The sequence below is a fragment of the Mus caroli genome, unplaced genomic scaffold (assembly GCF_978045245.1).
Source record: "Mus caroli unplaced genomic scaffold, Mus_caroli_1 scaffold_4, whole genome shotgun sequence".
Taxonomy (NCBI): Eukaryota; Metazoa; Chordata; class Mammalia; order Rodentia; family Muridae; genus Mus; species Mus caroli.
The window spans coordinates 48,175,143-48,187,477 of record NW_028227259.1 but is presented as its reverse complement, the minus strand read 5'-3'; the positions used below and the strand labels follow the sequence as shown (position 1 = coordinate 48,187,477).

Below are 12,335 nucleotides of genomic sequence, written 5' to 3'. Positions count from 1 at the left end.
ATTTTTAAGAATGCATAGGTTCATCTGTTTAATATACTTTTACCATTGTTTGAGTATACTCCTCCTATATTAAAAAAAAAAAAAAAACAACTGACTATAAAAAAAGAGTATGCCAGATTATACTGGCAGTCATTTCATACCAGTTTAGTGGATCTTTAGACTGCACCAGAAGCTACACTGAGTGATTAAATTTTATCATCCAGTTGTCCAAGTATACACTTTTAACATTACAAAAATCACCTAGTAATAACACTTCTCAAAATGTAATACAAACCTTAAACAACTCAAGATAATCAGATGATAAATTTATGAAGCTGGGTGACAATAACAATTACTAATAGAGCATAAACCTTTAAAATGTGCTAAAACTAAAGAGAATGTGGATCAATGCATACCTTTATGTTCCATTACTGACAATATTAAAAGTAAAAAACTTTTTTAGAATACTTTATCACCTCCCCTAATAGAGTAGAACCCATATAAGTCTATCTCTAAGCATTTCATCTATGTACCAAAGGCCTGAGTAAGAAAAGTCCTAACACTGATTTCTTGTTTTGTTTCTTTGGGTTTTTGAGAGTTTCTCTCTGTAACCACGGCTGTCCTGGAACTTATTCCATACTAGTCTGGTCTTAAACCTAGGAGATCTGCCTGCCTTAGCCTTCAGAGTTGCTGGGATTAAAGGCATTACACCACCATGCCCTGCCTCTAGCACTGTTTTTAAAGCAAAGAATTGCAAACAACTAGAAGGGCCACGACCATTCAGAACAAAACTACATAAAACAAAACATTAAAATATAGCAAAAATAAATATATATATATCACCCTAAGTGAATGCTAAAATTAGGAATAAATTTGAGGGGAAAAAAGACACAAAAATATAGTTTAACTCACAAAAAAATGGCAAACAAAATTTAACACTGAGGCAAACATGTGATTGTTTAAAATGTAATTTTTTATGTAAACAGGGCAATTAATTCAAAACTCACTGTAATTATTTCTACCTCTGAAAGAAAGAAATACAAATGAAGAGCAAGGCAGAGGTAAACGTGCTGATGATATTCTTTCATGTTAAGTTGTGGGATTGATACTTAGATAACACAGACATATATAATTAGTAAAGATTCAATACTAGGTTAGGAAAATGGATCTATTGGTAGAGTACTTGCTGCATACACATGAGACCTGATGTCCTGATGCCCAGTATTCTCATGAAAACCAGCCACAGAGGCATGCACATATGATCTTAGTACTGGGAATAAGGAACCTGGAGATTCCTGGGGCAGCAGACTGGGCAGCAGTCTGAGTAGATGAGCAGAGATGCTATCTCAAAAACCAATTAAGGACATCAGATTATAACCTCTGTCTTGCACATGAATGTAACACCTATACACTCATGTATACAAATACATAAAATACAAATACTGAAAAAGTAACAAAGTCAACATTCTGAAACAAGATTTAGAAAACCATACATACCATCAACTACTGGGCAATCATCGTCCTTAGGATCTTGGAGTCGAGAAAGAGCCAAAACTGCTTGTATTCTTACATTTGGAATCTTATCTTTCAATCTAATTAGCATGGCTTCATTAATCTTATCAAATAAGTCATCATCAATTTGGGCATTTTCTGGCATATTCCCAAGAAGTTTATTAATGAGCTGGCACACTCTAAATCTGACGGCACTGCTGTTTGCTTCATGAGACTACACAGAACAAATCAAAAGTTACTCTTAGTCACATTCCACTCTTAAACATCCAGTACCATTTTAACTTTATGTTCAAAATTAAAAGTTGGCAATATACCCAGGAAGATAGTGTAGGCCTACAGTACCACAGAGAAAAACAACAAGTTCAAGGCCTGTTCGGGCTGTGTCTTAGTCAGGGTTTCTATTCCTGCACAAACATCATGACCAAGAAGCAAGTTAGGGAGGAAAGGGTTTATTCAGCTTATACTTCCATACTGCTGTTCATCATCAAGGAAGTCAGGACTGGAACTCAAGCAGGTCAGGAAGCAGGAGCTGATGCAGAGGCCATGGAGAGATGTTCTTTACTGGCTTGCTTCCCCTGGCTTGCTCAGCCTGCTCTCTTATAGAACCAAGACTACCAGCCCAGGGATGGTCCCACCCACAAGGGGCCTTTCCCCCTGGATCACTAATTGAGGAAATGCCTTACAGTTGGATCTCATGGAGGCATTTCCTCAACTGAAGCTCCTTTCTCTGTGATAACTCCAGCTGTGTCAAGTTGACACAAAACTAGCCAGTACAGGCTACAAAGTAAGCTCAAGGACAATATGGGCAAATCCATCTCAAAACAAAGTAAAAAGATAGGTAGATCAGTGTACCAACATGTGTAAAGCTAGGTTTAATCCCTAGTACTATGGAAAAAAATTAAATTAAGACAATAGCAACTCATTACTTGCAGAGAAGTTATATCCATACTAGGCAGATGTTATACTCTCAAGTAGTCTGAAAAACTATTTGCTGTCACAAAATAAGCATATCCCTTTCTGTAGAATATTTTTAACTTAATCGCAGAGAGAGGACATTTACAACAAAAGTGAGAATTGAAACAGTTAAAATTTTAATGCTGGAGTTATCCTTTTATCTTAATGACAGTTCAGGTTTCCATAAAAGACTTATCTTATTCACATACATTTTCTCTTATCACTGATATTTTACTGTGGAAAATAACAAACATAGCCAAATATATTACTTCCCCAAAGTAGTAGCTTTTACAGTACCTGTAAGAGAAAAGTAAACAAATAATTTAAAATGCCACCATCGTTCTCTTCCTCTTCTTCTTCCTCATCAGACTGGTGAAACGAAGTAACAAACTTGGCTGTGAACTCCATGACCCTCTCCACGGCAGGTTCTCGCTTATATACCACCATAGCATACTTAAGGTAATGAATAAACTCCTCCTGAAAAGCTGTTTTATCATCCATCTGAAAGACAGAAGAAACGCCTCCATAAGCTGCATTAATAAAAATTCTTTATTCCCAACACTGCCATAATACTGCTGAAAGTGTTACCCTTAGGTTAAACTATAATGTTTCTTAATAAACTATCAATTATCCAAACCAAGGAAGGGTAAGTATATCTGCACAAACTTCTTTTCAGTATATAATTTGTACCTCTGAGAAAACACAAAGCATAAATTTAAGCAGTGCAAAATTACCTCATTTTTCTCTCAACACCTTTGGATTATCGGTATTTTTCTTACCGGATTAATGCAAAACAAGCTTCGCCATAAATAACTCAAAATCAACAGCTTTGTGTTTATTTTACTTAGGCCTTCCTAGCATCCGTCAATTTCCTTTTGTCATAACTTACACATTTTGCTTCCTACCCTTGATCCCTTTTATATGCCCTTAACTTTCCTTGAACTCCAAAACAATGTATCTTCCTCACATTCGCTGTCCAGTAATTCCCGCCGCTACCCTCGACACACAATTGCCCTGTACGGGAAAGACTGGGTGCTTATGGTTTCGCTAGCTAGTGAAATGAAGGTGATTTTAAAGCTTAGGAGTTGGTGAAACAACTTCATCGATTGCCTGAGATGAACCAGAGACCTCAAAGGAAATAAAGGCGTCTAAGATTCCCTGCGCAGACCAACAAGTCACTGAGGAACTGAGGATAACGGACAACTCCCCGCATCCCCCGGGTGGGGATGAGGATGGAGAAGACCGGAGACTGCGTGTGGCCGACGCCGGGCGTTCTGCTCACTGGCTGAGGCCTGGAGACCTCGGGCGAGCCTCGAATCCCATCCCTCCGTCGCGGGGCGCGCAAGGGCAGAAGGCGAAGCCAGGCCCCTTACCGCGCCGTACGTGCGGCTCAGCGCCACCACCAGCTTCGCCTGGTTCTGGTGCGGTTGCTGCGCCAGCTGAAACGCCTCCTTCACAGAAAGCCGCTTCTTCTGCGCTGCCATGGCGCCGGGACGGGAACTGTCCGAGAGCGACAGTGGCTCGCGATTCGAGGAGGACTCAGTTTCCCGCGGCTTCCGACACCCTGGCTTGGCGAGGCTCCCAGTGAGGGGTTAGCGCCAGAGTTTTCAAACAACTATCGCGGGAGGATGAGATCTCCCGAGACTTCCGCCGGAGGGAGGGTCGGAAAGCCGAGACCTGAGGATCCCGGAGCTGACTCCACCCTCCGCTCCGCCCCGCTGCTGGGACGCCTGGGGTGTGGCCTGCCGCTCTCCCAATAGGAAAAGGTGTTTGTATGGGAGGCATGGGCGGGGCCGGAAGTGGTGCTGTGTAGGAGCGCGCCTGAAGTGGGCGTTCTGCTTTCTGAATTAAAACTGGTGGCCTTCGGTGCGTTGCGGGATCTTGTGGTTGGGAGTGAAGGGAGAAAGCAGAGGACTGCGGCAGCCCGCCCCGGCTGGCTGAGAACGGGTAAATCCCGAGCGAAGGAGTTGTTTGGGAGATGTCGCGCGGAGCCCGCTCGGGGCTTGGGGATGTCAAAGTTTCCGAGGGCGTCCTGGACGAGGGCCTCCGCAGTCCTTCGGACCCCGTGGGTCGGGGCGGGAACTGCCCGCCCACGATGAGACAGACAGTCTGGGGGACTGGGAAGAGAAAGGCAGGGTCAGTTTAGGCTGCAGCCGCTTGGAGATGCTCCAGCGTGACAGATGTGCTTTACAAATCTGCCTAACAGCTCTGCTAAGCAGAGGAGAAAGCAGACATTGTAAAAGGAATTTGGGGGTCTTGACTAAGATCCCGTGCTGGATATATAAAATTATCTCTAAATGCCTCGCCTGGGGCATAGGACACACCACTCCAAAACCGGGAAACTTACTTGGTGTGTTGCTTGATGACTTGGGAAACATAAATGCAGCCACCTATTCCGTCTGTATTGCAAGTCTACATTGGTGACATGTATCAGGAAGAGAGCTGCCCCCAGACTATGGTGTTCTGTAGGTACTCTGGGAATCCCTAGAGGACCTGGGGAGAGGATGATTCGTGGGTAAAGTGCTTGCTGCACAAACATGAGGATCTGAAGTCACATGTGATAGTTCACATACAAATACCAGGTGTTAACACCTGTATGTAGTCCTAGCACTTGAGGGTGCTGAGAGCCAGACAGTGGATCTTGGGCTCATTGATCTGCCAAAGTAGCAAGCTTCAGGGTGGCTGAGAGTCTTTCTCAAACAGTAAGGTCTAAAGTAATCAGTGAAAACGCTCAATGTCTGTCTCTGACCTAAACATGTATGTACCACACATACAAGATAAATAAAACTTTAAATAAATAATAATAAAATGAGAACCAATATGTGTGCGTGTCATTTGTTTTTGATGTAAACAGACAAACTAAAACCTAGAACATATCAATATTTTGTGACAATCTGTGACCTTTCATTTTAGGTGCTTGCTGCCTTTATTGTTTTGTTGATTAAAAAAAAAAAATGTGTCATGAGTATTTTATCTGGTTATTTCAGTATCAGTGAAATATATCGAATCTGACCACCAGAGGTCAGTATGACTATGTTTTGATTAAAGTTGTGGATTTTAGTACCGAATGTTGTACGGATTTGGTATGCTTTGGACATCGTAATCTTGGAACTTTTCCAATATGCTATATTAAATTCATACAGCATAATCTCATTGTAAAGCTTACATAATTCTTGACTCTTTTATCCTGTGAGAAAGAACAAATACATATAGGAATAAATTTGTGTCTTTGATAAACTTAAGGAAATAACAAAAACTAAACAATGTACACCATAAGGTTCTTGGATTCCAAATTTTAGATCAGTAATTCTTGAAAACATCTATACGTGAAAATGTTTAGAATAGATGTGCTTAATTTGTTGTGATATGGAAGTATACATACATGAAATATAAAAGAAAATAGCAATATCATTTGTGTATGTAGAGTTTGTATGTCTTATACCTCTTGTGGATTTTTTTTAACATGCAGACTGTTTGAAATGAAAACAACAAAAATATAAAAGGACAGGAAAATTAAAAGCTAGTGTCTCCTGTCTCAGTTAAATACAGACTTGACAGACTATAACAAAGTATTCTTTTCAAAATGAAGCAGATTATATAAACTAGGTTTGAGAACACGTTTATATTTGTTGCTTAAAGGTAAAGTTAGAAGCATTTTGCCTTCTTTTGCTGTAGAAGCAAATACTCCCTTTATTCCTCTGTTCTTAGGAAGTTGGTATCTTTATAATATTCATTTATTCTATGTGAGAGCATGGAATACGTAACTGTACTGGCTAGTTTTGTGTCAACTTGACACAGCTGGAGTTATCACACAGAAAGGAGCTTCAGTTGAGGAAATGCCTCCACAAGATCCAACTGTAAGGCATTTTCTCAATTAGTGATCAAGGGGGAAAGGCCCCTTGTGGGTGGGACCATCTCTGGGCTGGAAGTCTTAGTTCTATAAGAGAGCAGGCCGAGCAAGCCAGTAAAAACATCCCTCCATGGCCTCTGCATCAGCTCCTGCTTCCTGACCTGCTTGAGTTCCAGTCCTTACTTCTTTCAGTGATGAACAGCAATGTGGAAATGTAAGCTGAATAAACCCTTTCCTCCCCAACTGCTTCTTGGTCATGATGTTTGTGCAGGAATAGAAACCCTGACTAACACTGTGGTCTTGTTTCTTCTTAAGTTTCATGTGTTTTGCAAATTCTTAGAATTGGGAACAAGGCACCCATGGAAGGAGTTACAGAGACAAAGTTTGGAGCTGAGACAAAAGGATGGACCATCTAAAGACTGCCATACCCGGGGATCCATCCCATAATCAGCCTCCAAACGCTGACACCATTGCATACACTAGCAAGAGTTTGCTAAAAGGACCCAGATGTAGCTGTCTCTTGTGAGGCTATGCCGGGGCCTAGCAAACAGAAGTGGATGCTCACAGTCAGCTATTGGATGGATCACAGGGTCCCCAAGGAAGGAGCTATAGACAGTACCCAAGGAACTAAAGGGGTCTGCAACCCTATAGGTGGAACAACAATATGAACTAACCAGTACCCCTCAGAGCTCGTGTCTCTAGCAGCATATGTATCAGAAGATGGCCTAGTCAGCCATCATTGGAAAGAGAGGCCCATTGGTCTTGCAATCTTTATATGCCTCAGTACAGGGGAAAGCCAGGGCCAAGAAGTGGGAGTGGGTGTGTAAGGGGGGAGGGTATGGGGGACTTTTGGGATAGCATTGGAAATGTAAATGAAGAAAATACCTAAAAAGAAAGAAAGAAAGAAAGAGAAACCCTGACTAAGACAAATAGGTACCGGAAGTGGGGTATTCCTGTGACAACCTGACCGTGTTTTGGGGAGGACTGTGGAGGAATTTGGAACTTTGGGCTAGAAGATCCATTCGGTGTAAGAGCTCTGTCAGATGTTGTGTAGGAGCTTGGAAGATAATGTTGAGAACAGTGCAGAAGATGGAGGCCTGGCTTGTGAAATTTCAGAGGGAAAATTAAATACTCTTCAGGGCCATTGTTACTTTGGTTGTGAAGATTCTGTGGTTCTGGTTAGCTGGGGCTGAAGAATCAGCTGTGATTAACAAGATACCAGAACTAGTAAAGTGAAACCTTTGTATTACTGGGACTATTGATGCTGGTTAGCTGGAGCTAAGAAATTAGTGGTGATTAAGAAAGACCAGCATCATTGAGGTGACATCTTCTGGGAAGTGTTTTTTGAGAGCACAGAAGCTGTGTTCCAGAGATAACCAAGGTTGTACCTCGTGCTACAGTGGAACTTGGTAATGTGTAAGAGTCACCCAGGTGGTACTGGTTTTGAAGGCATGAAGGGGTGACACAGAGCAGCTGAGGCTCGGCACTGTGAGAAACCATGGAAGGCCATTGGTGAAGGTGCAGCCTCAATTGCAATTGACAGTCCAGGACTGAAGGGGTCATGCAGTGTTTTAGAGATGCCAGTACCATAAGATGACCACCAAGAGCAGCAGCAGTGGAGTACAGGCATCTGGAGCCTAGAGGACGACGTGTGTACTACAAAGGGAATGGCTGGAGAAGTGACCCAAGCCCTTGGAGGAACCCAGAAGATTGTGAGTTGGATCCCAGACACTGGACTGTTGGAGATTGATTTTTGCTTTTGATTGTGACTGTGCCCTGAAATTTTCCCTCTTGAAGGAAGAAACTATTTAGTGGAACCCACAGTTAAGAGACTTTTAATTGTAAAAAGACTTTGGATTTTAAAAGAGATGGAAGAATATGTAAAGACTGTGGGATGTTTAAAGTTATTTAGATATTGGGGATGAATAAGAATGTAAAGGTTGAGGCTTCCTAGTGATGTGTTTGTGTGTCAAGTTGACAAGGGGTCAATTGTACTGGCTAGTTTTGTGTCAACTTGACACAGCTGGAGTTATCACACAGAAAGGAGCTTCAGTTGAGAAAATGCCTCCATGAGATGCAACTGTAAGGCATTTTCTCAATTAGTGATCAAGGGGAAAAGGCCCTTGTGGGTGGGACCATCTCTGGGCTGGTAGTCTTGGTTCTATAAGAGAGCAGGCTGAGCAAGCCAGGAGAAGCAAGCCAGTAAGGAACATCCCTCCATGGCCTCTGCATCAGCTCCTGCTTCCTGACCTGCTTGAGTTCCAGTCCTGACTTCCTTGGTGATGAACAGCAGTATGGAAGTGTAGCTGAATAAACCCTTTCCTCCCCAACTTGTTTCTTGGTCATGATGTTTGTGCAGGAATAGAAACCCTGACGAAGACAGTAACCTATGTCTTTTAAGGTACTTGTTACTCATTGGCTCCCATGACCTTTGTAGACTTGGGTGTTTGGGGATTTTCTTGTGAAATTGTTATCTTTATTTAAAGAATTGACTAAGTTTTCCAATAATATGTCAGGCTGTCAATCATTAAAATTTTGGTCAGCCTTATTCGCCAGGGTCCCAAGCCAAACAGTCAGATACCTTGGGAAGGAAGTGAGGGTGAAATCAGCAGGGGCCAAAACTTGATGACTTCTGGCAGTGTTACTATCTTTTGGTATTCAGGGGCCAAACACTTAAGGCTTCTGCAAGTTAACTCTTGCTGATAGCAGCAGAGGAATTAAGAAAACCTAGTTACCTGGGCTCTGTAGTCTCTGACTCAGGCCACTTGCTGACAAGACAAGAGGCTTGGAGTTTCTTAACTCTTCATGAGCCAGAGAGAAAAGGAAAACACAAGAAAGGAAAGAAAGAAAGTCAGGCACTGACACATGCATACAGATGAAGCAGTAAAGACCTACACCACCACTTTATTCTTAGTTTTTATCTCAGGATAATTGATCACATGATTTTAAAGCATTTTTACATTCTATAAGTTCAGAGTAAGTTTAAGGCAATAGTTCATATCATAGCTCAATAAAGGTTTAAGGAGTTACAGCATAATTGTTTATATGTCTTTCCATTAAGACTAGTATCTGACTAAAGATTATCTTTTTCTAGCACCATAAATTCCTTAAAAGTTTAAAGCAATAATTTTTATGTCATTAGTTAGCATAGTTTTGTCCAGAGATAAATCTTTGGCTTCGTGTTTATTTTGAAGTCTTGTATAGATAGACTAGTCCATTTTCTGTCCTTGTACTGATTCCCAGTTTGTGTTCTTTAGTTACCAGATAGTGACCTCATCCCTAACCTAGAAGGAATATTTTCTGAGATTGTGAATATGTTACAAGTCCATTTTCTTTTCCTAATGCAATTAGCCCTTGCCACATGAAGGTTTATAGAGCTCTCTTTGCAGCTTTTATGCTACAGGGGTTTTAAAATTACTTGTATCAACTTAGTTCTAGGAAATCATTATCAGGAATTATGAAATTATCAATTCATCTATACAACATTACTACATGAAAGTGCATTTTCATGTTGTTCTTCAGAAAATTTGCCCAATTGAGTGGGAAAGGTGCATTTTCATGTTGTTCTGCAGGAAATTTGCCCAATAGTGTGGGCTGATGCTCAGGAATCATTAGGCTATGTAGTGGAGGGAGGACATATATATCAGCAGTGAGAAGCAATTCTAGGATGAAGTTTCTGGGGACCTTGCATTTCAGAGCACACCCATCACAGTCATGCAAAATGGTGGGCCATTTCCAGAAAATGAATTTGCTTTCCATAGCATTTCCTAGATGATTTCTGACACATGCTAATTGCAAAGTTATGTGTTTTTCCTTAGGTAACCCTTACTTGAAAATAACATTCTATTTCACTCTGTTAAGTAGTATTTAGAGCTTTGTAAGTAAAAATTAGCTTACCTTTATTTGATTTGCCACTAGAGTTACATTAATGTGTTTTCCTTTAGAAGGAGCTGGTGAATATTTGTGCTTCCCCCACATTCCAACTACTTATAAAAAATTGATCATATGACAACTACTTCAGATATCACTACAAGAATCAACAAATCTACTACCAGGACAGGTTCCCTAAAACATTACAGCAAAGCCATCTAAAGGCAAAAAGATCAACCCTTTATTTAGAGTTTGGGAAAAAAGGGATGTGCCCTTACACCAATAATTTGGGGGTAAGGGGACAAACTGGTTCAGAAATCAACAAAGGAATGAAATAGCTCAAACTCTTGGCCAGTTTTGTGATTGTAAGAGCTATTCACAACAGCAAAAATCTTAGTCTATAAGAAAAACGGGACCTTTGTGTGGTGGCACTAGCCTTTGATCCCAGTACTTCAGAGGCAGAGGCAGGTGTATCTCTGAGTTTGAGGGCAGCCTAATCTACATCGTGAGTTCCAGGCCTGTCAGGGCAACAAAGGGAAACTCTGTCTCAGAGAGAGAGAGAGAGACAGAAAGAAGTGGGGAGTGGGAATCTATAAGACTTCTTGCCCTGCGTCCATTTTCTTGAAAGCCCTAAAATTAGATATGTCCGTAGATAGTAATGTTACCTAGTACATTCAGTCCATAAGATTATGTCTCTAGTTTTATTCACACATTTTAGCTATTGTACCAGATTACTAAATCGCCATTTCAAAGGCATTGAATCATCTATGGTAAGTATCAGATCTTTGAACACCAGATGTTATTGACAGATTACCAGAACATAACTACTACAAATTATCTCTACCCGCAGACAACCAAACCAACTGCTGATCTTTAATTATCAAGTAGAAACAATATCACTGTCAACAAAACCAAATACAAGGTGTTTCCATGTAGTATTACTACCAGATGAGACCATTAAGAGAGTCAGCTTGCCTAGACTAGGACTCTCCTTGAATAACCAGGTTTGAAGGAAGTTAACTGGTAAGTGACTAACTTCCGCATTGATGAACAAATCATCCTTGTAAGTGAGTAGTAAGTAAATAGCATAATTTTCAAGGGCTGCACAGTGTAAACCTGAGGCATATCTCACATGTGTAATAGATGGAAAGACAAAATTTATAAAGACATTTTTTTTTCTACTTAGCATTGTTAAAGGCTTACTTCTTTTGCCTTTAAATTGTCACCTTTTCTCTTTCATTCTGATGGGTCCCAAATTTTCATCTTTGGTTGCTTAACAGAATTAGAAAGTGAAGAAAGAATAGTCTACCTATATGGTTGCTTAAAAGAATGATGGGATTTCTGTGAAGAAGAGGACCCTGTGATACCCAACCTAACACTTCTTGGGAGTCCTGCATGCCAGGTTAAGGACCTTTTAAAATAGTATAAAATTTGGAAACTTTTAGATCCCAATTCCTGGTTTATTATGTTGAAGGCTTAGAACAAGTCAAAATAATCCAGTCCATATACTTCAAGAGTCTAAGACTCTCCCATTTTGTCCCCAAACTGGAACCAATTCTTGAATTGCCTCTGGCCTCTTGAAGAGTCTCACTTGTTCAAAAGCACCTTAAAAGTCCCAGCCAGCTCTCTAGAGATTATGCTACTTTAAATAGAGTTTGCCATCAAACAACTGAGCTGAACATTGAGTTAAGCCATTCCCAAATGTGAATTTCTAAATCATTTCCCTGAAGCTTATGTTTCCTCTTGTTGCTGTCACTGCCTGACAGATGTAGTTAAGGACACAGCCTGCACTGAACTTTTTGACACTACTTTTTCCTACACTGATCTCTAGAAGGCAGTTAAGAAACTCCTAACTACTTCACTATAAAAGTTAGCATTTGCCTTGATAGTCATGCTCTGTACTTAAGAAGGTTCAGGGAACTAGAGACATGGCTCCAATTGTTTTGGCAGAGGATCAGGTTCGATTCCCAGCATCCACACGGTGGCTTATAGGTGTCTGTAAGTCCAGTTACAGAAGATCCAATGCTTCTGACTACGTTGGGTATCAGCGATACATGTGATATATACAGTACATACAGGCAGGTAGAACCATTATGCATAAATAAAAACAAAAAAAAATTAAGGGCTGCAAAGTAAATCACACAACCTATATTTGGGAAACTGATGCCTT

General features: G+C 40.8%; 2 protein-coding genes across 2 annotated transcripts in view; one reads left to right on the top strand and one right to left on the bottom strand.

Moving 5' to 3' along the window:
• Window positions 1-4,114, bottom strand: part of Ncapg (non-SMC condensin I complex subunit G) — a 30,546-nt gene extending 26,432 nt beyond the window's left edge. Inside the window, exons 1-3 of the mRNA XM_021161882.3 lie at window positions 3,819-4,114; window positions 2,743-2,946; window positions 1,477-1,705 (exon numbers count right to left, since the gene is read on the bottom strand). Of these exons, the coding sequence (XP_021017541.1) occupies window positions 1,477-1,705; window positions 2,743-2,946; window positions 3,819-3,929 (544 nt within the window). The 5' untranslated portion in view covers window positions 3,930-4,114. The remainder of the gene's footprint in view (window positions 1-1,476; window positions 1,706-2,742; window positions 2,947-3,818) is intronic.
• A 5,895-nt stretch (window positions 4,115-10,009) lies between these two features.
• Dcaf16 (DDB1 and CUL4 associated factor 16) lies at window positions 10,010-12,032 on the top strand. Its single transcript, XM_021163338.1, is given in 4 exon segments — window positions 10,010-10,019; window positions 11,515-11,622; window positions 11,625-11,814; window positions 11,816-12,032. Coding segments are annotated over 4 exon segments (525 nt in total).
• The last annotated feature ends 303 nt before the right edge of the window (window positions 12,033-12,335 follow it).